Source organism: Myotis yumanensis, unplaced genomic scaffold, assembly GCF_028538775.1.
Source record: "Myotis yumanensis isolate MYYU_CA2020_CCGP unplaced genomic scaffold, mMyoYum1.0.hap1 SCAF_4, whole genome shotgun sequence".
Taxonomy (NCBI): domain Eukaryota; kingdom Metazoa; phylum Chordata; class Mammalia; order Chiroptera; family Vespertilionidae; genus Myotis; species Myotis yumanensis.
The window spans coordinates 36,620,590-36,646,378 of NW_027223755.1; the positions used below are offsets into that span (position 1 = coordinate 36,620,590).

Sequence of the window (25,789 nt, forward strand, 5' to 3'; positions counted from 1 at the left end):
TCTTGTAGCATATTATTTTTAGGCCTGCAGTGATGTTGAAAAAGGCTAAATATGGTTAGTCCTTTTTTGGTGTCAGAAATACCATTAGTACTATTTTTATAAATCTCATATTTTCTTTATTTCACATCCTTTCTTTTTTAGACCCGCTCTTTACTCAGGGAATATAGTACGTCAATAGCTACAAGAGGTGTGATACATTCCAACAAAGCCCGAGGATTTGCTCATTGCCAAGGAGGAGGATCAAGTTTTCGGCCGTTGCACAAACCCCAATGGTTTTTAATAAATAAAAAGGTAAAAAAAAAAAAAGGAATTGTACACTTTCCATAGGTGAACTTTATGGCATGTGAATTACATGTCAATAAAGTTTTTGTTTGTGTTTTTTTTTTTGGTGGAGTTGATTCTCACCAGAGGATATTTTTTCCATTGCTTTTCAGAGTGGGAAGGATGGAGGGGGCGGGGGACATCAATGTGAGAGAAACATCAACTGGTTGCCTCCTGCATGCGCCCCGATGCAAGGCAGGGAGTGAACCTGCAACCCAAAGTATATGCCGTTAACTGGAAATTGAACCCGCGACCTGTTGGTGCATGGGTTGACACTCAAACAACCGAGCCACACTGGCAAGGGCAAGTTGGGTTTCATGTTGTTTTAAAAAAGAAAAACGATATTTCATTCTTAGTAAGAAATAGTTACTAGGCCCACAATTTTCATTAAATTATGACACGACATAAAAAAAACAATTTTCTTAAGTGCTTAGTCATTTTTTTAGGGAAAAATCACTCAATTTGAAAGCCCGGACCTATTTTGTAAGTTGACTTATTGGAATCAAAGTATAATTATAATTATATTTTAGCGTTAATTGAAAATAAATCCTGGCTTTGCCTCTAACCACCTAGATAAATTATTTCACCTAACAACTAATAAGTATGTATACTTAGTTTACCCAGCTATAAAAGAAGAGGATTGAATTAAAGGTCAAAAAACATGTGGCCCATAAGTTGAATGTAACTCACATAGATATTTTCAATGAATTGCCCATCTTTAAAAATTAGTATAATAATTAAAATTTGGACATGGATTTCTGGCTTCAAAATTTCTAGAATCTCCTGGGGGGAAAGAAAGGAAAAATAAGGCAACACTGGCCCATTTTTTAAAATACATTTTTATTGATTTTTTAGAGAGAGGAAGGGAGAGGGATAATGAGAGAGAAACATTGATTGCATGTGCCATGACCAGGAATTGAACCAGGGACCTCTTAAGTCATGAGTCGATGCTCAACCACTGACCCACACCAACCTTTTAAAATATATTTTTATTGATTTGAGAGAGGGGGAGAGAAAAAGAAACATCAGTTATGAGAGAGAATCATTCATTGGTTGCCTCCTGCACGCCCCACACTAGAGATCGAGCCCACAACTCGGGCATGTGCCCTGACTGGGGATCAAACCCAGAACCTCCTGGTTCATGGATTGATGCTCTATCACTGAGCCACGTCGAACCCACACTGGCACATATGTTTACATGGCAGCAATCTGCTGAAACCGAATAGAATCTGTCCCTTGAAAATGGGAGTGGTAGGTACAACTGTCCACAGCTGGTCCACTGCTTTGATTTATATTACCTGCATCTGAACCTGTGACCCCTGGACTAGGTCATCTCTAAGATGTCTTCCAGTTCTAAAATCATGGCTAAATATGAGCCTATAATTCATAGTCTAAGAAATTTCAACAGATTTTTTTGAAGAACTTTGACTTTTAAGCAATTTATAATCCCTTATTGACTTGCTTTGCTCTTATAATAGCACATACTAATTTTGCATTATAGTTACATATGAATTATCTTTCCAAGACTGTAAGCTCCTTGAAAGCAAGATTGTGCTTCTTTCCTTATCAGCCTAACATTGCACCTGTGTTACCTGAAGAAAATAAGTTCTGCCCTGGCAGGGTAGCTCAGTTGATTAGAGCTTGGCCCCATACACCAAAAAGTCACGGGTTCAATTCCCAGTCAGATCACATGCAGGGGGCAACCAATTAATGTTTCTCACATCAATGTTTCTCTTTCTCCCTCTTTCCTCTTTCTCTAAAATCAACCACAAACATCTCCTTTGGGTGAGTATTTAAAAAAAAAAAATGAAACAATGTTCTCGCATAATTTTGTGATGTATGTATGCTCATAAACTATTCTTTTTTTTTTAAATATATTTTTATTGAGAGGTAGGGAGAGGAAGAAAGAGATAAAAACATCAATGATGAGGGAGAATCATTGATCGGCTGCTTCCTACTGGGGATCAAGCCCGCAATCCGGGCATGTGCCCTGACCGGGAATCAAAACATGACCTTCTCATACATAGGTTGACGCCCAACCACCGAGCCAAGCCAGCCGGGCTATAAACAATTCTTTTGATTTTTAAGTGTTTTTTTTTATTCTACCTAAAGTATTTTTTTAAATCACTATTGCTTTCTTTTAAATGTATGTTTATTGATTTCAGAAAGGAAGAGAGAGGAAGAGAAAGATAGAAACATCAATGATGAGAAAGAATCATTGATCAGCTGCCTACTGGGGATCATGCCTGCAACCCAGACATGTGCCCTGACTGAGAATCTAACCTTGACCTTCTGGTTCATAGGTTGACACTCAACCACTGAACCATACTTGTTGGGCATAAAAAATTTTTATTTCTGTTATGTCAAATGTGCAATTGTTGTGTTGGTAAAATACTGTACTAGATAATGCTAGAATCATTTTAAACAACTCATTAGATAAACTGTTAAAAGTATATTTGTAGTATATAAGCCTACATACTTTTGTGATATAATAAACTTAGTATGTCTAGGAATACTTTTTTCTTTTTTTTCCTGTCACCTTTTTTTTTTTTCCATACAGTATCGGGAAAATTGCCTGGCAGCAAAAGCACTTTTTTCTGACTTCTGCTTACCAGCTTTATGCCTCCAAACTCAGCTGTTGCCATATCTTGCTTTGCTAACCATTACAATGAGAAATCAAGGTAATTACATGGGTTTGTATTTTCCCCAAGAAGTAGTGTTTTATAACATTATCGTTTTGTAGGTCAGCTCATCCTGTTTAATAAAAGGCTAATATGCAAATAGACTGGATGGCGGAACTTCCGGTCACTATGATGTGCACTGACCACCAGGGGGCAAACGCTCCAACCAGTAGATTAACTTGCTGCTGGGGTCCGGCTGATCGGGACTGGGTGAGACACTGGACGAGACAGGCCAGACACGCCCTGGAGCCCTTCCACGACCCCTTCCCAGCCAGCCAACCTCCCGCGGTCCCTTCCTGGCCAGTCGGCCCCAATCAGCCCCAATTGGGACTGGGCGAGACAGGCCGGACACTCCCTGGAGCCCTCCCCTGGTCCCTCCCCGACCCCAGTCGTGCACCGGTGGGGTCCCTTGGCCTGGCCTGTGCCCTCTCACAATCCAGGAGGACCCCTTGGGGGAGGTCAGAGAGCTGGTTTCGGCCGAATCCCTGCAGGCCAGGCCAAGGGACCCCACCAGTGCACAAATTCATGTATCGGGACTCTAGTTGCTATATAATACTGAGACTAAGTGTTTCCCCTTTATTTGTTTTTTAATTATTTTTATTTTTAAATCTTTATTGTTGAGAGTATTACAGATTTCCCCCCTACTTTCCCCCATTGTCCTCCTCCACTCAGATCCCACCCCAATCCAGGCCTTTACTACCCTATTGTCTGTGTCCATGGGTTATGCATATATGCATATAACTTCTTTGGTTAATCTCTACCCACCCACTCACCACTGCCTTCCCTCTAAGACTTTTTTTCTTAATTTTTTAATTGAATTAATTGGGGGTGATATTGGTTAATTAAATTATATAGGTTTCAGGTGTATAATTCTATAATACATCATCTGTATATTGTATTGTGTGTTCACCACCCCAAGTCAAGTCTCTTTCCATCACCATTCATCTTCACTGTGCCCTTGTCTACCTCCCCCCTCCCTTTGCTTATTTAACATGGTTTCCTTTTGTTCTTTGAACATATTTGTAATGGCTCTTTGAAGTCTTTTTCTATTAAATTGAATTCTGGGCCCTCTCAGTTTCTATTGCTTACCCGTTTTCCTGTATATGGGTCATACTTTCTTGTTTCTTTGCATAGTCTCAATGTTTTGTTAAATATTGGACTTGGACATTTTAGGTAATACATTGTAGCAAGTTCTGGATACTGGTTTCCCTCCATCTTCTGGGCTTTTTATTGTTGTTTATTTATTTGTTTACTGACTTGGCTAAACTATTTTTTTTTATAGATATATTTTATTGATTTTTTACAGAGAGGAAGGGAGAGAGATAGAGAGTTAGAAACATCTATGAGAGAGAAACATCGATCAGCTGCCTCCTGCACATCCCCCACTGGGGATGTGCCCACAACCCAGGTACATGCCCTTGACCGGAATTGAACCTGGGACCTTTCAGTCCGCGCAGGCTGACGCTCTATCCACTGAGCCAAACCGGCTTCGGCTTGGCTAAACTATTTTAATGAAATCTTCTCAAAGCGCTCAGCCTTGGGCATGCCCACAGTCTCCTTGTGATGACAGTGGTTTTAGCAGGGCTCACTTTGATTTTATTTCTCTTTGCTTTATTTCTTGGTTAAACTGTCTGCCTTGTATGGCATCAAACCAACCCATTACCCTCTACTAATTACTAGCTGATTGGTTTATCAGTTTCAACAGTGCCAGGGACATAAATTATCCCAGTCTAATAGAATTAAATTGGGCAGGTGTAGATTTTGAGGTATGGTATCTCGTGGTTTGTTCTGACCCCAGGAGGGCTCTTCTTTCAGGTGAAGTAGCTGGCTTATGTTTAACTTGTTGCTCTTAATTAAGAGGAGGCATTTATTTTAAGATGTCCCTTAAGTTTGAGCTTCCCCACACTCTTTTAAATAAAGCCAGTTCCATTGAGTAGAGCTTCAGAGCTCTCACTTCATATGGAATGCCATTTCCCCCTGGGCAAAACCCCTGACCACTATTCTGGTGGGTGTTCAACTGGAGGTAGTCTCTCATTGGCTTGGCTTAGCTTATCCAGGTTTGGACCCTCTGCCCTACGAATGGGCTGGGGCAAGGGCCATTGCAGTTTGAGGAGGAGGGAGTATTCACCTGCTTGCCATTGGAGTAGAGTTCCCATCCTGTGGATGGGGGCTGACTGGAGAAAGGGAGCCCCAAACTCTTAGCTGACCACACTCACCAGGAGGGAGCCCTATGTTCTTGGCTGCACCCAGCTGCAGTGAAGTCTTCCTAAAGCTGAGGAAGAGAGGAAGCAGGTCTTAGTTCAAATGCTGCAGACGCTTGTAGTTTTCTGTTTTGTTGGCCACACCAGAACCACATAATTAGAGGGTTGGTGCTTTTTTTTTTTTCCCCAGAGAAGAAGGGAGAGGGAGAGAGAAATAGAAACATCAATGATGAGAGAGAATCATTAATCAGCTGCCTCCTGCACACCCCACACTGTGGATTGAACCCGCAACCCGGGCATGTGCCCTGACCGGGAATCGAACTGTGACTTCCTGGTACATAGGTTGACACTCAACCACTGAGCTACGCAGGCTGGGCAGATTTTCTTGAGTAAATGTTTCCTCCTAACAAAATTTACTATCTTAAACCATTTTTTAAAAAATATATTTTATTGATTTTTTACAGAGAGAAAGGGAGAGAGATAGAGAGTCAGAAACATCGATGAGAGAGAAACATCGATCAGCCGCCTCCTGCACATCCCCCACTGGGGATGTGCCCCCAACCCAGGTACATGCCCTTGACCGGACTCGAACCTGGGACCCTTCAGTCCGCAGGCCGACACTCCATCCACTGAGCCAAACCTGTTTCGGCTTAAACCATTTTTAAGTATACAGTTCAGTAGTGTTAAGCATATTCACCTTATTGGGCAGCCAATCTCCAGAATTTGTCATCTTGCAAAATTGAAACTATACACATTAAACACTAACTTACCCCCACCCTGCCAATACCACTTATCTTTTATCTATGAATTTAACTATGCTAGATACCTCACATAAGTGAAATCATACAATTTTTTGTGATTGGTTTATTTCATTTAGCAAGGTTCATTCATAACATAAATCAGAATTTTCTTTTTAAGGCTGGAAACTAGTAATAACTGTATATATATACCACATTTTGTTTACCCATTCATCTGGACACTTAAGTTGCTTCTGCCCTTTGGCTATTGTGAATAGTGCTGCTATAAACAAGGGTATACAAATAACTTTTAAAAGATCCTACTTTTAGTTCTTTTGATGTATACCCAGAAGTGGAATTGTGAGATGATATAGTAATGCTATTTTTAATTTTTTGAGGAACTGCCTTACCATTTTTCACATCAGCTATACCATTTTATACTCCCAGCAGCAGTGCAAAAGGATTCCAATTTCTCTACATTCTTGCCAAACCTTTTTGTGTTCTTTTTTTTAATAATAGTCATCTCATGGGGTATAAAATGGTATCTCATGGTTTTGATTTACATTCTCCTAAGGATTAATGACTTTGAGAATCTTTTCCTATGTTTATTGGCCATTTATATATCTTTGGAGAAATGTCTATTTAAAGCTTTTTAAAAATCTCTGTTTCAGCTCAGATTTCTTTTATCCAAGATATTGGAAGGCTTCCTCTGAATCGACACTTTGGAAGGTAAGCTGATGATTTTAATTTTCAAAGAACTGCTACTGAAATGTCCACTGAATATGTTATCTGTTTTTCCAGTATACAATCAATAAATGGTATCTGTAAAATCCAAGAAATATATTTTGGGCCCAGTGATTAAAGACCATAATTGCATTGTAGACCCATCATTTTATTACATATAAAAATGTATTTTCACCAGCTTACAGTGGAATATCAGACTAAATAGAATCATGGAATCACAAAGGCAGAGAATCTTTAAAATCATCTAGTTGAACAAATTTTGCATATCTGGAAACACCTTTTCAGCTTTCCTATCAAGAGATTTTCTTGCCTATATTTGAAGCCTGCAATGACCAAGCACTATCTTTTATTTACTTATCATAGAAAATCCAAACAATTGAGAAAATACAGATACTATAGAGTGATAAGCCTATATCTGTACCGTTCATTTTATTGCAAAATTGTTTCTGCACTAATAGCAGTGATTAACACAATATTTATAGTTCATTTCTTCTTAGCTTATTTGTAAGGTCAGATTATACACTCAGGCATTTATTTATTCATTTTAATCCTCACCAGAGGATATGTTTTATTGATTTTAGAGAGACAGGAAGGGAGAGGGAGAGGGAGAGGGATAGAGAGAGAGAGAGACAGACAGACAGACAGACAGAGGGAGAAAGAGAAACATCGATCTGTTGCCTCCCATACAACCCCATCTGTGGATTGAACCCTTAACCTTTTGGTATAGGGAAGACACTCCTAACCAACTGAGCCACCCAGCCAGGGGTGCACTCAGGCATTTAAAAAGAATTAAAAAGAGTTAATCACTGTTATTGGTTCAAGTACTTTATCTGACTTTGTCGGTGCTACTTATTACAATGACTAGTACTGTTTTCTTTCATTTATGATGACCACATTTAACATTATCTTTGATTCACATTGATAATGTTAAATATTAATATTTAGCTTAATATTTTAATAGCTGCAAAATTTCCTATAATTCACCTGCACCTTATTTTTGTACATTTAGCTTACTTCCTACTTTTATCACAGCCTTTCTTATAGCTAAATCATCATGCACATCAAATACTATTTACAGAGGATGAAATGAAATAGCTGAATCATCGAATATACATCTTTCTGAGGCCTTTGCTCTATATTGCCAGATTGGTTCCAAGAACATGTTGACAGTTTTATGCCCTTTTATAGTGTATTAGCATGTTCTCTTTTTTTTTTTAATTTCTTTTTTTTTTAATTTTTATTTTTTGCTAAAAGTATTACAAAGGATATTACTTATGTGTCCTTCCCCACCCCCCAGCCCTTGACAATCCCCTGCCCTCCCTTACCCCCCAGTGTCTTATGTCCATTAGTTATGCTTATATGCAATTAGCATGTTCTTTTCTCCTAACTCTTGCCACCACTGAGTCTTATTATTTTAAAAGGTCTTTGCCAGTTTAAAAGATGAGAAAAGTAGTTTGTGTGTTTTTTAAGGGAGGGACAGAAAAAGAGAGAGAGATTGATTTGTTGTTCCACTTACTTATGCATTCATTGGCTGCCTCTTGTATGTGCTCTGACCAGGGATCAAAGCCAAAACATTGGCGTATTGGGATGACGCTCTAACCAACTGAGCTATGGGGTCAGGACTAACAACTTAATATTTTCATTTCCATTTTTAAAATTATAAATCAGGTTGAACACTTTAGTTACCATTGGTACTTTTTTTCTGTAAGTTGTTTCATGTTTTATGCCCATTTTCTCTTCTATTTATCTTTTATTAGTTTGTAATAACTCTTTAGTAAAGAGATTATTCAACTCGTTTGTATCATAAGTTGTAATGGTTTATTCACAATGTCATTTACCTTGGACTTTTGTTTATATTGTTAAATAAACTAAAGGGCCTGACTAAATAGTGAATAGAATGAAGGTAAATGAAAGCATCAGGAGATGGTTTCATAATCTTCATACTCATGTATAATTTAAAGGAATCTCCTTTGGTTATTATTAATGCCTGCATCATCAATCTGGTAGATTAAAAATGGAAGCCCTGACCGACAGGGAGCATGGACTGATGGACCCAGGAAGTGGAGATGAAGCCCAGTTTATCGGAGGACAAGCTTCAGAGGAAGCTGTGGAAGAATCTACTCAAACCCGGGAACCTGAAACCTGCTCTCTGCCTTTGAGTCAGAATAGTGGGAATGAACTGCCTGCCAGCCAGCCTCAGCCCTTTTCAGCCCAGGGAGACATGGAAGAAGAAGACGACATGAGAATAGAAGACTATGAGAGCGATGGAACATAGGAACCAGCCCACCAGTCACATTGCTACTTGACAGATTCACATTAGTTTTAGTCAGTGGTACTTGAACAGAGATATAATATATATTTCAAGTGAATTACAGTGTAAGTCTTCACTCGTGTAGTATTTCAGCACAAAACTGACTCTGCTCTTGAAGTAAATAGAAAAGCCTTCAAATATATCTTTTTTTCTCTAGTATTTATTTAATCTTGTGAGTGGTATTGAGAGAAGAGACCAGTGTGTATGAAGTGTGTTTGAACATTATGCCAAGTATCTCAAAATGTGAAGGAATAATTCAGAATACAAAAAGTTTATGGGGTTGTAAATATGAATTATAAAACAGCTTAGTATGCAATTATGAGTGTAAATAAACTTTGTGCCTTACAGTTTCTTTATGGTCTCTTAACTTCTTGGATACCTTTTTAATATGTTGTACAATGGAATATTTTGGATACTTTTTGGAAAATATTACATAATTTATATCAAAATTAAAGTGTTTAATGTCTTTCTGTTTCTCCTATCTTAATATTTCCTAACGTGTACTGTCTGCGGTGTATCATTGGGCATAGGATATGAAACTCCTTCATCCAGAGTCGAACTTTTTTAAAAAATAGGGAAGACTGGCTGCCTTGGCGGAGAACTCTCCGGAGGGTTAGGCACCCTTCACTACCGCCTGGGTCCTTACCTTTGCTTTGAGGTGCGGGCGGAGGGGTTGGGGGACGGGCACCGACCGGCCAGGGCTCCTAGCGGGGCCCCAACAAAGCCGGGCGGGGCAAGGCTTGGCTCGGCCCCGCCCCGAGAGCCGGATCCCGGTTTCAGTCCTGCGGGCAGGGAGCGCGCTCTTCCGGCGGCCGCGCAGGTGAGGAGGGTCCAGGGGGGCCCACGTGACCGGGACGCGGCGGGCGGACGGACGGACGGGCGGGCGGGGCCGGCGCCTCCCGGCAGGTGCGCGGATGGGGTGGGGGGTCCTGGACCCCTCAGAGCTTCCTGGGCCCGCGGCGCTCGATCCCGGCCCCGCCTTCACCTGCGGCCGAGCCCGGACGCCGGCGCGGTAAGAGGCAGCGGGGCCCGGGTCCGGAGGGCCCGCCCGCCCGCGCTCATTCAGGGACACAGGTGCGCGCTGGTCGCCGTCCTTCCGGGCGCGGGGAGCCTACTTACCGGAGGCGGGCACGGCAGAGCCGGCTGAGTTCCGGTCACTCTGCGGGGGACGCTCCCAGCACTGAGCTTGCATTTTCACTCCGAGACGCCAAGACGGAGCGCGCGCGCGGGTGGGCAGAGCAGGGGACGGAGCGAGGTGGGTGGGACCCGACGCCCAGCGGCGAGCTCGGGAGCCGTCGGAGCGGAGAGGTTGGGTGGCCCGTGGCACGCACTCGCGGGTGAATTAAAACCCTCAGGGCCTTTCCCAGCCCCTGGAGCCCCAAACACCCTAAATCTGCCCCTTCCTCGGGCCCCGCAGAACGTTAAAGCCCGCCGCAGCTGCCGTTCTGCTTGTGTAAAGGTAACCAAGCTCGCTCCTGGGACGCTTTGCCGGGGGGACCGTTTCTCCTGCCTCTGCGATGTCTTTCCCAGGTGTGAGTCCCGGGGGGATGCAGGCAGGGACGGGGCTTGAAGAAAACACAAGACCCACTGCCTCAGCGCGCTGGTCCAAGTGGGCTCTCGGCGACACCCTGGACCCAGATAGTTAAGACCTGCCCAAGTACAGCTGAGCATTCCCTTCTGACATCAAATATTTCGCTGTTACACACTTCTTCAGATTTATACTTTTTTGCTTTTTATTTAAACATTGATAAAGTGGTCTAATTCAGATAAACCACCTTTCACCGGTGAAGATAAATCCATTACTTTTTTGTTTACAGTGAGCTAATTTAGCAATGGAGTATCCTTTAAATGCATATATAGTGTAGATATTGAGGGATATTATGTAAAACTTGCTAAAGTTATTGTGCCTTTGCTTCTACTCTTAGGAAAATGTACTTCAAAACTGTAGTAGTACTTTGTATTTCTAGAATTTAAACTTAGGTAAAGATAAAAAATAGAGACCACAAATAATTTTTATCACTTCTAGAGCTCCTGCTTTGCACTGGGCACCATGCTAGGACTATCATAGTTAATTCTTTAAAATTGGAGTGTCCCATTAGAAGACCCCCCAACTTAGACTTCTTTATCGCCACCCCTTCTTGGGTGATCTCTCTAGTCTGTGGCAGTACATGCCCTTCTGTACATAGACTGCACACTTGACATCTCCAGCTGGATTTCAAACCCTCCGAGGCTGATTCTCCCCAAGGCTAAACTGGAGGGAAGAAGAAATGTTGCTTCAAAGTAAGGTATTGGCAGAGGGAATAAGGTAGGGGATATAGATGAAACAAGATTGGTCATAAATTGGTAATCATTGAAGATGGTTGATGGGTACATTAGAGTTCATCATACTATTCTTTCCATTTTTATTAAGTTTGAAAATTTATATTTAAAAAGTTTAATTAAAAAATAATTTAATTTCCTGTATCTAGAATTTGACCTCTTCTTGCTGTCTCTATTGCTAACACCATGGCCTGCTGGATTATTTCAGGGGCCTCCTAGCTAGTCTCCGTTTTCACCCTTGTCTCACTGGCCTCCATGCCTTAATAGTTCAACATGCCGGGCACTCTAACAAGACATTTGCACGAGCTGCTCCATCTACCTGGAATGCCTTTCCCTGGAATAGCTGCCTAGCTTCCTCCTTTATCTCCTTCATTTCTATATTCAGGTATCTTGTTGCCTATGAAGACTTTCCTGGTCATTCTATTTAAAATTGTAACATCCTGCCCATGGTGCACACCTTATCCCCTTTCTTAACTTTGTTCCTGAGCATTCAATCTATTTCACTTCCCTTGTCTACTATCATCTGTCTCACTGGAAGGCAAAGGTTTCGGTTGGCTTCCTTCACTGATACACTTTCAGCATGGTACACAGCACTGATACCCCTAGTACATAGCAGGTGTTCAGTAAATATTTGTTGAATGATCAATCTCCATTTTACAAAGTAAAATAAAGCAAGCCTTAGGAATTTCTAAATTGTTCAATATTATAAGGTGGGATTAGCATTTTAAGTTTTGATGCCACACACACACACACAAATAAATTTTAAAAAGTAAAGACAAGCCCTAACCAGTTTGGCTCAGTGGATAGAGCGTCGGCCTGCAGACTGAGGGGTCCTGGGTTCGATTCCGGTCAAGGGCATGTACCTTGGTTGCGGGCACATCCCCAGTGGGGCATGTACAGGAGGCAGCTGGTCGATGTTTCTCTCTCATTGATGCTTCTAACTCTATCCCTCTCCCTTCCTCTCTGCAAAAGATCCATAAAAGCCGAAACCGGTTTGGCTCAGTGGATAGAGCGTCAGCCTGCGGACTGAGAGGTCCCGGGTTCGATTCCGGTCAAGGGCATGTGCCTGGGTTGCGGGCACATCCCCAGTGGGGGATGTGCAAGAGGCGGCTGATCGATGTTTCTCGCTCGTCGATGTTTCTGACTCTCTGTCTCTCTCCCTTCCTCTCTGTAAAAAATCAATAAAATATATTAAAAAAAAAAAAAGTAAAGACTATTTAAAAAAAATCCATAAAATATATATTTTTTAAATAAATAAATAAAAAGTAAAGACAAAAAATAAATTTTGATGCTACCTCCATAGTGCCAAGTACAATGTCATGTGCCCAGTGAGTCTCCAAGTAAATATACATGTAAGCAATTTGAGGGAGAAATTCATGTGCTATAAACCTAGTTACATTAGCAAATGCTTTCATTCTTTTTGTATTTGTGTCCATGAAGGAAATCAACAGGTATAGTAAAAGTACTTTTTCTGTGCCCTATTTTTTGGGTGGATTGAATACCCTGTAAGGTAACTTCTGAGTCTCTCCATGGCAATAGCAGTGGCATTTAGATAATTGTTCTGAAAAGAGTGATATCCATGGTCATTGCTGCTGCTCTGTGTTGTGCTTTTGGGGAATCTATACTTTTGGTGATATTTAAAATCTAATATCAAGTATTAATATTTCAGAGTGGCAGAAGCAATGCCCCTAAACTGACTTTCCTGACTTGAGAAAGAAAGGGGCTCTTCATTCCCTGTGTTTAACAGACTGCTTCTCGGGGCCATTCATTCCAAAGCAGATTTGAGTTAATGAAAATGAAGAGTATGTACTGACTTATCATTTTTCTGTTTGCGATTTGAGTTAATGAAAATGAAGAGTATGTACTGACTTATCATTTTTCTGTTTGCGCAAACTTAAATATTTAGATTTAGGTGTTTGAGGAAAGGACCCTACTTGGAAAGTGGTAGCATCCTGTCTTGTTAAAATGTAGTCCTATTTTTGTTTTTTTAGATTTTGTTGTTTACAGAGCTCATACATAAGTTAGACTTATAAATGTTTTCATTCAGGGCTAAGATTTAAGTTTTTGATTGCCCTTAAAATTGTATAGAATGATGATTATGTCCCTGGCTAACATAATTGTTATATATGTTTAAAATACACAAATTTATGTTATTTTATATATCATAATAGACATGATCCTATCGGTTTCCTAAATGTGATCATTTGCTGCTGAGTAAATAAAATCAGCATTGAAATAATAAAAATAATAAAAAACTAAGCATAAGTGATATCTAATCTTGGCCACAGGTGTAGAAATCACAAATGTCTTCAAAGGATGGGAGATCCAGTAATCGAGACAGGCACTACAATGAGGTCCCCAGGGACTTGGCCCATGAAGATGGCACCATAAGAACCCTCCAGACTCTCCGTGACAGTGAGCTGGCTGTGAGCGCTGATCCTTTGCCTCCACCCCCTCTCCCATTACAGCCACCATTTGGCCCTGACTTCTACTCAAGTGACACAGAGGAACCGGCCATAGCACCAGACCTCAAACCCGTAAGGCGCTTCGTCCCTGAGTCCTGGAAGCACTTCTTCAGAGGGAAGAAAAAGGACCCAGAATGGGATAAGCCGGTGTCAGACATCAGATACATCTCAGACGGAGTGGAGTGTTCGCCTCCATCCTCTCCAGGGAGACAAAACCACCACTCACCCCCCAACTCCGACAAAGATCCTTACGGAGGGTCAGAAGGAACCTTTAATTCCCGGAAAGAGGCCGAAGCGATGCTTCCCCAGGATCCCTATGGGTCTCTGGGCCGACACACACAAACGGCTCTAACATACAGTGAGAAGGTGGAGGCCTACAACCTGAGGTACTCCTACATGAAGTCGTGGCCTGGCCTGCTGAGAATCCTCGGGGTGGTGGAGCTGCTGCTGGGGGCGGGCGTCTTCGCCTGTGTCACAGCTTACATTCACAAGGACAGTGAGTGGTACAACATGTTTGGCTATTCCTCGCCCACGGCCATGGGAGGCTTTGGTGGCCTGGGCAGTGCATATGGGGGCTACTACTACAGTGGCCCCAAAACTCCTTTTATACTCGTGGTTGCTGGATTAGCTTGGATCACCACCATTATTATTCTGGTTCTTGGCATGTCCATGTATTATCGGACCATTCTTTTGGACTCTAACTGGTGGCCCCTGACTGAGTTTGGAATTAACATCGCCTTGTTTATTTTGTATATGGCTGCAGCCATAGTCTATGTGAATGATATCAACCGAGGTGGACTCTGCTACTATCCAGTGTTTAATACACCAATGAATGCAATGTTCTGTCGGGTAGAAGGAGGGCAGACAGCAGCGATGGTCTTCCTGTTTGTCACCATGATTGTTTATCTCATCAGTGCTTTGGTTTGCCTCAAGTTATGGAGGCATGAGGCAGCTCGGAGACATAGGGAATACATGGAACAACAGGAGGTAAGGAATTTCACAATCTTTCGTTTGTTTTTTGTGGGTTTTTTTCTGTTATTTACTCCCTTGTTAAATATGTATAGTTCTCAAAACAAGGATTTTATAGAAGCCTTTTTTTTTTTAATGATCTGAAGTTGAAAAGCTCCATATCTGACATGGTAGGACTGGAATAGCCCACTCAGCAGTGTCACTGTTGTGTGGCATTGCAAGTAGACACCAGATGTGTAACATAATACAGAGCTTGTTGGCTGCTTTATTGTGTCTCTCTGATGCTTAAGGGAAAACATAGATACTGAATTCCTGCAAAGGAGAATAACAACATGCTCAGTAAATAAAATGTCTCATTATTAAAGTAAGTTAGAGAACAGTCTTGATTCTTCAGTATGGTAAGACAGTAAAAAAATTATAATTTTTGTTAGAGGAGCAAAGTGCTCATTTAAATCTGTTACCATGAGTCCCAGTTTCTTCCAGTGAGTTAAAGTCAAGTAAGAATATGGTGAACCACATATGATTTTCTAAGTATCAAGAAGCTACATTGTAATAAACATACTCTGAAAACTTACCCAGGTGTTTTGATGTTTCATCCTTATTTTAGGGAGATGAGTGTTCCAAAATTAGAGTGGGATCCATGTACTTTATTTCATTTCTAGGATTTAACTATTTAAATATATGGAAGAGAAGGAGGAGGAGAATTAATAATACCTACAGAATAAAATTGTATCAAAGCCTTATTTAAAATAATTTTATTTTGTTATGAGTGTGTTCTACTAGCTTCAATATACCCTGAAATAAGCTAATGTCTTGCTTTCATCTTTTTTGTTTTGTTTTGTTTTCGTCTTCTAAGGAGTAGTGTGTAGTAGAATTTCCTATAACACTGAAAATGTCTTATTACTTTAACTTTTTTCTTTACCTCAAGTTAACTATATTTGCATCTTTTCTCGCTTTTCTAAAAATCTCCTAGATACTGTATAATTGCACATAGTGTACAGGGATGTGCAAAAGTAGGTTGTAGTACAAATAAATAATACAATAATTAATAAATAATAATAAAAGAATAAACTGTTTCAAGTACTCACAACTGTACGCTTACTTTTGCCCACTTCTGTATATTGGGCAAAACTATAGATAAAGTAAAGTCCTGTCCTTAGTTACTGGATGAGCTATTTGTTTACCCATTGACTTATATGGTTTGTTTTTATTCTTTTGCATGAATCTTATGCATAACAACTACAAAAAACTTGACTAAGTTTATATCAAGAACCTTCTTCTTTTGTTTTAATTGGTAAAATTTTTATTTGGGAAAAATATATCCAGTACCTTATGTAATATGGAGAACCTCAGCATGTTTCAATGTGATCCACACTCTTTTGTCACAAAATATATTAATCTTACTAGAACTTGACCTAGATTTAAGTTTTTTTTCTAAAAGCTTATTTGGGCATTGTTAAGCATATTTCTTAAATTTACATCTATGGAAACAAAGTAAAGAACTTGTATACAAAGCAAAGAATTTCAATCAGTTTGAAATCTAGATAGTGAAACATACATCCTCATAATTTTAGGGAAATTTAATAACAACAGAGTTCTTAATGTTATTTCAAAATTCTACATTAATAGTATCTGTAATTATCAACATAATTCTTTCATTTTCTGATAAAAACTTGTTTCTATCAGACTTTTCATAATGGCTGATTGGACTTGAATCACCTCTGATGTTACTGTAACTTCCTAAAAGGTAGAGATGTAATGGCCTGTGGCTTTTTTCTGTTGACTTTATAATGTAACTGTCTCAAACTCTTTAATTGTGCAAGGCAATGGGAGCCAAGCATAAAGAAAATCTCTAGGTGATTCAAAGCAACTTACCTAAGTCTCTACCATCTCCATATTTCCAACTCTGCTCTTTGACCCTGATTGACAAGGAATCACCCTTACCCCATCTCCTCTGGTTCTCCACTGGCCCATCAACACGTGGCCAAAAGTAGGAGGGGCATCTGAAAAGTAGAGAATCATATGTATAGTTCATAAAATTGAGATTGGGCTAAATGCAAATGGATGAAAATATTTGCAAAGTAACTTCACATGCCTTTGAAAAATCATGTTAACTCTTTTTGTTCCAGATAAGTGAGCCATCATTTCCATCGAAAAGAAAAATGGTAAGAAAAAAGTTCACCTTGTATTTTATCTCTATAGATTTGTTAAATACTTTTCTCTCTTGTCTATAAATCTACAGAGTAGATCCTCTTTCTCTGAAGGTGTATCTATTACATTGAGTTCATAAGAGGACTTTCAGGTTTTTTCTAATATGTAAAGGACAAAGTTAGATAAGGCTATTAATAGCTTCGTTTACTTTTGTTAGATGAATAATTATGCAAGTGAACTGTTGGTTCTTGTATGTTTAAATTTTAATCTTTTAAAATAAAGGTAATTCTCCCATCTTTCTGCAGTCTCTTTAAAGTTCTTTCAGATGCCAAATTTTGTTGAGTCAGGAAAGAAATTTCTATTCCACCATTTACTAATTGTGTGGTGGTAAGCAAGTATTGAAACTTCTAATGCTTTAGTTTCTTCATCTATAAAATTGGAATAATAATAATTTCTACCTCGCATGATTGCTGAGATGATTAAATGAGATTCTATTATAATAATTTACATATATGTAATTAATATATTTTAATCATAATTTTACCTCATTGAAAAGTTCTTTTTAAAGATATTGGGTATTACTTCTAAGCAAAAAATTGAGAATCCAGTTTATCGATTTGTTTCTTTCTTTGAAAAGGGAGTATATTCACTTGGTCCAAAATTCAAAAGAAGCTCTAATACAAAGTCTTCTCTCCTATATTTGGCTTTCCAGTTCTCCTGCTTGGAGACAGCCAGTGTTATTAGTGTCTTGTGTTTCCTTTCAGAAATGTGTTATGTATACATTCGCTCTCCTCCCCCTTTTACACAAATGGTAGCATACCATCTACACTGTTATGTTCCTGACTTTTTCCGCTTAACAATACATTTCTTTTTTAAAATATTTTTTTATTGATTTATTGTTAAAGAGAGAGAATAAGTGAGAGAGAAAAGCATTGGATTTATTTCCACTTAGTTATGTATTTATTGGTTGCTTCTTGTATGTGCCCTGACTGGGGATCAAACCTGCAACCTTGGCATATCACGATGATGCTCTAACCAACTGAGCTACCCGGCCAGGACAAACAATACATTTCTAAGATGTTTCCTTATTAGTACATAAAGAACTTCTCCATTCTCTTTTTACAGTGCAGTGTGATGCAGAGAAAATAAACTTTGGGATCAGGCAAATCTGAATTGGAATACAAGATCAGCTACTTAATAGCTCTGTGACCCTGAGGAAATTACTTACCATCTCTGAATTTCAGTTTTCTGTCACTTGTTTGGAACTATCTACTAGGCTATTCCTTCTTTGGTATTTTATTTTATTTTTTTAGAGATTTTTTATTATTATTGATTTTTAGAGACAGAAGGGAGATGGAGAGAGAGAAACATCACTGTGAGGGTGAAACATTCATTAGCTGCCTCCTGCACACCACTCCCTCTACCGGGGATTGAGCCCACAGCCAGGACATGTGCTCTGATCAGAAATTGAACTGGCAACCTTTGGGTGCATGGAAGAATGCCCAACCAGCTGAGCCATACCAGCCAGGTATTTTGACAGCTACAATTTATAAAGAGAAAATAAGATAATTTAAAAAATAATAATATATAGACATACACTAAGATCAAATAGAGACAGAGTCTAATTCTAATAAATCCCTAAATGCTGAGCAGATTTTCTTTCCCAAGCTAGAAAAGCCAAAATCTAATCTGGGCATCGAAAGTAATGGTGTGGGTTTGGGGTCGGGGGCCTGTGCTTCATTACATTGTACTCTCAGAGGGAGAGAAAATTGGGAATTGGGCAGATGGACACTGAAACACTTATCTAGCTCGCCCTATTTCTAACCTAACAGAATATTCATTCAGCCCCCTTTTTTTCATTCAGCCCATTTTTAATTTGAGAGGCTTAGTAATTATATCCAAAGCATTACTTATCCCGTTGCTTAATTACCTTCTCTTGCCTCACAATAAAGCTTTTCTGAAATTTGCTGACAAAACTAGTTTTTGTGAAAAGCAAAGAGTGGCCCTATGTGGGGGCTTGTGTTTGTAATCAGAACACTGCTTGAGCATGGTGTGGCCCAGGGCTGGAGCCAGTGCATCCGTCCTGTGAAAGCTTAAAGTGGTTTTGATTCTTTGTCTCAGGTCCAGTTCCAGACCTTTTTCCCCAACAGGGTTTTCTGAACGGATGATTAATGAGGTTCACCCTAAAAGAGTGGAAGACAATGTTAGGAGCATAAAGACAGAAACACATTGAAGCAGACGAAATAGTCTTTGTGGAAGTGTTCTGGCTTCTTAAAACTCCCTCTTTATATTAAAAGGTAAATGTTGGAAATAGGGATAGTAAGGAAAATGAGTAGTTCCTGCTTGAAAAAACTTTACCCAGGAAAAAGCCAAACCTCCCATGGACTGTCCTGCCCCATGTGAGGGCCTGCTCAGAGGTGGTCTGGTTCCCCTTCACCTAGTACCTGGGCTGCAGACTTCTCCTTTTCTTTTCTTTCTTTTTTTAAAAAATATATTTTATTGATTTTTTACAGAGAGGAAGGGAGAGGGGTAGAGAGTTAGAAACATCGATGAGAGAGAAACATCGATCATCTGCCTCCTGAACACCTCCTACTGGGGACGTGCCCAAGGTACATGCCCTTGACCCGAATCGAACCTGGGACCCTTCAGTCTGCAGGCCGACGCTGTATCCACTGAGCCAGACTGGTCAGGGCCAGACTTCTCCTTTTTGTAACCCTCCCCTGGTTAGCAGCCTGGGAGTCTGATCCTCTAATCTGGCTGCGCGGTTTGGTGAGTTAGGAGCTAGTGGTTTTTAGAATGAGCTAATGTTAGACCAAACCTCAAAGGCAGCCTTAGAGATAGAAAATCAAGAAACAAAGGATTTTAAAAGCTGCCTGGCATGGTTTTAAAATCTCATTTGATATTTGTTTTCAGTGAAGTAGGGGCCCTCCCAAGCTACTCTCAGTTTAGTTTAATTTAACAAGCATGAGCCAGGGGTCCATGGGGGCAGAGGAGGGGAGCTGACCGCCCTGAGGAGGAATCAGTGTGTCCAGCTCAAGCTCATTCCTCCAGCAGGATGGCATTGCCCGCCCCACCCTGCTCGAACTCCTTTCTGGCATGCTACCAGAACTTCAGGGAACTTAGCGATTGAACAATATACAATTAAGTAGACCATTTCCTTGTATTACTCATTTGAAGTATCAGTGAGCCAAAAAGTTCTGGGTTTTAATTGTGGCCTTTGCACGCCACAGCTGTGGGACCTTGGAGAATGTACTAAACCTCTCTGAACATGGCTTCTATGTGGAAACCCCTTTCCTGGCATCCACCAACCTGACCAACTTGCTCAGTGTTCTGGGCACTGCTTGGTGGGGTCTTGAACACTCTTTTCCCAGCCCCAAAGCTGCGTATCCATCTTAGCCGGCCTGGTCTAGGGCAGGTTCGCAGGCCTTCCACTCCCTCTGCCGTTCTTTCAGCTATTTTAGCTCGTAAGGCTTGTCTCCCATATTTCCTCCCTGGGCCACTTCATCTTATGTTCTTTTCCTGTCTTTTGAATGTACCATTTTTTACTAAAAAGGCCTCTGGAGCTTTCCAGGGTAGAAACCAGGGTGACTTAAACCACCACCTCCAGGATCCTTACGGTCTCTCAGGGAATCACAGGTGAGGGACATGTGGGCAAATTAAAGGCATCCAGCACCTCCCCTCCGGATTCGTTGCTTTCCTTTCTGATAATGAAAACAATGCAACATGCATCCCTCTCTGGCCTACTCAGTGGCTACTTGTAATTCATTCATCTCAGGTTCTGGTGTCATTCTTTCTAATTCCACTTAAGAAGACTTGTTCCATTTTTGTTCCCTGAATTTCTTATTTTGGACTACATTTTTTATTTTTTTACAATTGGTTGGGTGTATAAATCCTAAATAAATAAAGTACTTAAGACGCCCACACCCACCATGTTATCGTCCACCTTTGACATACATATGGTTGGGGTTGGAGGGTGTTGTACCTATTACGAGCTCTCCCCTATCTCAATGTGTCCATTTAGCTGTTACAGAAACAGAACAACTTTGTGACTATAAAACATGTAATTCTAAAGTGACGTGTTAATTGTTGTTTCTGCTTTTATTCTTCTTGCCCCTCCCTCCATTTTCTTCTAAGGATAAACTCCGCTGTTTTTTTCTCCTTCTGTCTCTGTTTATAAACAAATCTTCTTTTTCTCCCTCACGATAGTGTGAAATGGCCATCGGCGGTGACAGACAGAGAGACCAAGAAGTTCATTTCAAAGAATTGAGACCAACAAATATGAAACCTGAAATACTGAGTGGACATATCCCCTCAGGCCACATTCCCAAACCTATCATGTTGCCTGACTATGTGGCGTGAGTATCAATATAAATCCTTCTTCGGGGTAGAAATTGAGAGTTTCCATTTGGGCTTTTCATTTTTCTTTTTGTCTCCGAGTTAATCCTCTCTGCTTGCAGTCATTTCTGTTTGAGCAGCTGTTTGTTACCTGTGAGGTAGCATGTTGAGTTGGAGGTGCACAGTATGGTCAGTGAGGAATAAGCTAAACTGATTTCGAATTCAGCTTGTTTTAGTGAACAAGTTATAACTCTGGTTAATCCCTCCCCCTCCCTCCCCCCAGAAAATACCCTGTGATTCGGACAGATGAGGAACGGGAGCGCTATAAGGCTGTGTTCCAAGACCAGTTTTCAGAGTACAAGGAGCTCTCTGCAGAAGTCCAGGCCGTCTTGAGGAAGTTTGATGAGCTGGACGCAGTGATGAGCAGACTGCCCCATCATTCGGGGAACCAACAGGTCAGTGTCTGCGGCTGCCTAGGAACACCGAGAGTGACGAAAGGATACATCTGACCTTTCTTGAAATATAGAGAAGTCATAACCACATGCGTCTGCTGTGTATGTCTAGGGAAGTAAGTCACTTGAGGTCGTCAAGGTGACTAGTCAAGGTTACAATTCAAATTATATAATTTAATGTCTTCGGCCTTAAATTATTAAACAGGATTTTATTTTCTCATTTAAGTAAAGTATAAATTGCATATTTTTATATAAAACTTAGAGTAAAGTTAGAAGGAACATTATATTAGCTGCTCTCAAAAGTTGAATAATCTCAACCTCTTACTCACAATATGTGATAACATGAAAAAGAACTTTCCGACAAGGGTGAAAATGATGCTTAATAATAGCGAGTGTGATCGTTATGTGCCAAGCACTTTACAGGCATCATTTCATATAAGTGAAGCTTCTCACAACCCTATGAGGTACTTATGGTTATTACTTCCATTTTACCAATAAGAAAACTGAGTCGTAGGGAGGGGAATGAGCTTGCTCAAGGTCACACCATGGCAGGCAGTGGCACTGGGACTCGCTTCTGGTTTCATGCAGGTGGGGCCTTTCCGTCTGTTCACCCCTCAGTGCCTGGCACATAGTAATCCTCACACATCCGGTGAATTGCATTTTTGTGTATGAATATTGTGATTGCAGTCTTAGGTAAAAATTGTTTTCTGTTCTAATTCCCAGTGTGCTTTGAGACACATTCTTGAGATAGGTTATGCATAAATGCAAGTGTTTTAATTCACAATATACTAAGTATACAATATACTATTTTTAGGAACATGAGAGAATTTCAAGAATCCATGAAGAATTTAAGAAAAAAAAGAAGGTTAGTGAAATTATTTTCTTCAAAGTATATTATCCAGGTACAATGGAGACACCTGACAGATTTTAGATTCTTTTAGCTTTAAAAGTAGGTGTTTTTTTTTTTTATTTCTTATTTTGTTGATTTTTTTTTTTTTTTTTTTTTTTTTTTTTAGAGCTAGAGGAAGGGAGAAAGAGAGAGAAACATCAATGGGTTGCCTCCTGTACCCACCCCAACTGGGGATTGAACCTGCAACCAGGGCATGTGCCCTTACTGGGCAATTGAACTGTCAGCCTTTTGGTGCACAGGACAATGCTCAACCAGCTGAGCCACACAACCAGGGCTGTTTTTCTGTGTTTCTTAAGATCCTACTTGTTAGGGGACCAGGGGTGCCTGCTGGACACTTTTTCTTCTCACCTTTGTTCTGTTCTGATGGCATTCTGTCGTGTCCTGATTTAGCCACCCAGGGAAAGGAGCACTGATACACCACTTGTCACCCACATTTCCTTCCCAAGGTTCCGTTACTTTACATGTTTCTAACTCCATCCTTCACTTGTTTGCACAAATCAGTAGAGGACAAAGAGAGCTTTCATTAAACATTTCTATAGTTATTATTTACTTTGCATGTATTTTAAACCACTAAAGTTATAGGTACCTCAGCTCTTTGAACTTCTCAACTTTGCTGTGAACCTAAAACTATTCTAAAAAATACAGTTTATTAGAAACCTGTGGAGAGCTTAGCTGGTTTTCTTGCTAAGCAGATTTTGAAATCTGCTGCAGGAAAACCTGTTAAGAAGGGTCATTTTCTGGGTGATAATGTATGTTTCTGAGTTCTTTGCTGAGGTAGCACAGGCTGACATTAACAACTGTGTTTCTTTTCTAGGACCCTACGTTTCTGGAAAAGAAAGAGCGCTGTGATTATCTAAAGAATAAACTTTCTCACATAAAGCAAAGAATTCAAGAATATGATAAAATAATGAATTGGGATGTACAAGGTTATTCTTAAACCTTATCTGAAACCACTTTTTTAATATCAAACTTAATATTTATTTACTGTCTTTTTTTATGTTAGTCTCTGTGATATCCGAGAAGCAAGTGCTTCCTGAATCAGCTTTCGGTTGGTTTAGCCAGTCTGCAGTGTTAGAACAGTGTGGTTTCACATCAGACATTTCAGAAAAACTCAACTTTACGAAGAATGGAAGACATACTGAATTCATCTGTGTACAGTTTATGTTTATCTTTGTTGAAATTGAAAGTGATTTAGAGCTCATATCCTGGGGTGTGAGAGAAGATGAGTATCAGTTCTGGTGCTGAGGAAGTCTTGATTCTGGTGCTCTAGAGGATCAACTTTTCCTTTTTCACTCAGGCCGGCTCCTAAGATTTTCTAGGACAAATTTCTCATCCTAGCCAAATGTGTCATTTGTTCCCTGAAGAGGGTTTGAAGCCAACATCAACATTTTCCAGCCTGATGATCTTGGCCAAGTTGTGTGATCTCTTGATGCCTATTTCCCCACCTGTAAAACGGGCCTAAAATAGTACCCACCTCATTGGGTTGTTATGAGGATTAAATGCGTAGAACAGCCTGGCACATTCTAAGCACTACATTAGTGTGAAATCTATAAAAATGCTTGTGAAATGAATAAACTATCTAGGATAAGTCTCTGGAAAGGTCCTTAATGAGCAAGCCCTGCCAGCTAACCACAAGGCCATGTGTCTCCTGACCTTCCCTGTTGTGTTGTTAATAACTCTAACCACACGTAGCCTTAAGTAGATGCTTTCATTGTGGTTCTGTGCCCAGTGGGGTCCAACACAGCCTTCCCATCTTTAATCAGTCTCCCTGTGCACACATCTCCACAGCCCAGCTGTCCCTGTACACATCCCATCTCATGGGACCATGTGGATGTTGTTTGGACATTTTCTCTGCTGTTTGGACGTTTATCCTCGGGCCCCATGACGTTACATTTACTTAGAATCCCCCTTTCACTTATTGGAGTGCTTCATCTTCCCAAGAACTATCTTGGCTTTGGGGCTTTATTCATGAGAAATGTTTTATTTTTATTAGTATGAACAATGAACTGCCTTAAAACATTTTTTGAAAATCCTTGTTATTGGATTCTATTCAGCAGCATTTATCTTGTAATTTCCCAGGTGTAGAAATACGATTTCTCCTCAATATAGCTGCCATTCAAATAATTGGTGTCCAAAGAATTTTCTAAAGTGAAACTGCTGAAAATGTGGAAATGCAGAGGGTTAAAAGTGTTGGTTACTGAATGAACCTCCTAGTTTTTCTTTGTCAATGAAATCTTATTTAATGTTGTTGTTATTTTAATACCATGGTGCTCAGACTATGCTTAGGGCCCTAAGAGTTTTAAGGTGACACATAGGGAAGTGTGAGGCCCCCTCTGGAAGCACACACCCCCCCTCCCAACTAGAACTGCTTCCCTTTTTATTTTATGTATCGGGGCCCCATGCTAACAAACATTTCACTTAAGAGCACCAATGCTTTAAAAATAAAATAGATGAAATAATACATTTTGGTAGACTGTAAAAATTTAGATTAATATTGAAATGAAGCATTTAGGAAATTTAACTTTGTGAAACTTTATTTTACTACAATTGTAAATGTTAAATGTTAATTCTTGAGAAGTGGTGTTGTAACACTGATTTTTTAAAAATTTTATATCCATACCTAGGCATATTAAAACTCGTTACCTGTTGTTTTGCTTTTCTAACATTCCTGCGTTGACTGGGCATGTTCTTGAAAATATTTTCATTATCATAAAGCACGCTGGGAAATCATTGCAAACCTGTAGGTCATGACATTCAGGTGGCTGTTTACTCCTCCCCCATTACTTGTAAGAATTCAAAGTCAAGGCCACTGTGTTGGTTTCCACAGGCTGCCATAACAAAGTACCACAAGCTGAGTGGCTTAAAACAACAGAAGCTTATTGCCTCTCAGTTTTGCAACCTAGAAGTCTGAAATTATGATGTCAGCAGGGCCAAGCTCCCTCTGAAACCTGTGAGGAATCCTTCCTGGCTTCGGGTGGTTTCCTGGCAATCTTGGCATCCCTGGTCTTGTGTACGTATCACCCAGATCCTGTCTTCACACAGCTGTCTTCCGGTGAGGACACCAGGCATGTTGGATTAGTGACTCGTCCTCCGCAGGATGACCTCATCTTAACTAATTACACCTGCAAAGTCCCTGTTTCCAAATGACATCACATCCTAAGGTACCAGAGGTGAGGACTTCAACATAATCTTT

At 40.2% G+C, this 25,789-nt stretch overlaps 2 protein-coding genes across 10 annotated transcripts in view; both read left to right on the forward strand.

The window, feature by feature from the left end:
• The window catches only part of RAD17 (RAD17 checkpoint clamp loader component), a 52,794-nt gene extending 43,449 nt beyond the window's left edge, over positions 1 to 9,345 (forward strand). For 4 of the 5 annotated variants that reach the window (XM_070412114.1, XM_070412115.1, XM_070412112.1 and 1 more), the window contains 4 exons: positions 142 to 291; positions 2,882 to 3,002; positions 6,612 to 6,669; positions 8,692 to 9,345. In XM_070412114.1, coding sequence (XP_070268215.1) covers positions 142 to 291; positions 2,882 to 3,002; positions 6,612 to 6,669; positions 8,692 to 8,959 — 597 coding nt within the window. In that variant the 3' untranslated portion in view covers positions 8,960 to 9,345. Of the gene's footprint in view, positions 1 to 141; positions 292 to 2,881; positions 3,003 to 6,611; positions 6,670 to 8,691 lie in introns of those variants that run through there. The other variant, XM_070412116.1, reaches the window with a different exon arrangement.
• Positions 9,346 to 9,792: 447 nt separating this feature from the next.
• On the forward strand, positions 9,793 to 25,245 carry MARVELD2 (MARVEL domain containing 2). 5 transcript variants are annotated; one of them, XM_070412120.1, is made up of 7 exons: positions 9,793 to 9,815; positions 13,603 to 14,766; positions 16,878 to 16,913; positions 21,106 to 21,254; positions 21,518 to 21,689; positions 22,501 to 22,551; positions 23,411 to 25,245. In XM_070412120.1, exons 2-7 carry the CDS (start codon positions 13,618 to 13,620, stop codon positions 23,531 to 23,533), a joined length of 1,680 nt encoding a protein of 559 aa, XP_070268221.1. In that variant the 5' UTR covers positions 9,793 to 9,815; positions 13,603 to 13,617; the 3' UTR covers positions 23,534 to 25,245. The 5 variants fall into 5 exon arrangements, with proteins under 5 accessions (XP_070268221.1, XP_070268219.1, XP_070268220.1 ...); XM_070412118.1 differs by lacking the exon at positions 9,793 to 9,815 and adding an exon at positions 9,875 to 10,069; XM_070412119.1 differs by lacking the exon at positions 9,793 to 9,815 and adding an exon at positions 9,875 to 10,007.
• Positions 25,246 to 25,789: the final 544 nt, after the last annotated feature.

What these genes read in the sequence shown, in the direction of transcription:
- MARVELD2 (XM_070412120.1), top strand. Translation starts at nt 13,618, where the DNA reads ATGTCTTCAAAGGATGGGAGATCCAGTAATCGAGACAGGCACTACAAT. An exon ending in TTCCATCGAAAAGAAAAATG is followed by an intron (nt 16,914 to 21,105) that starts GTAAGAAAAAAG and finishes CCCTCACGATAG; the next exon opens with TGTGAAATGGCCATCGGCGG. An exon ending in AATTTAAGAAAAAAAAGAAG is followed by an intron (nt 22,552 to 23,410) that starts GTTAGTGAAATT and finishes TTTCTTTTCTAG; the next exon opens with GACCCTACGTTTCTGGAAAA.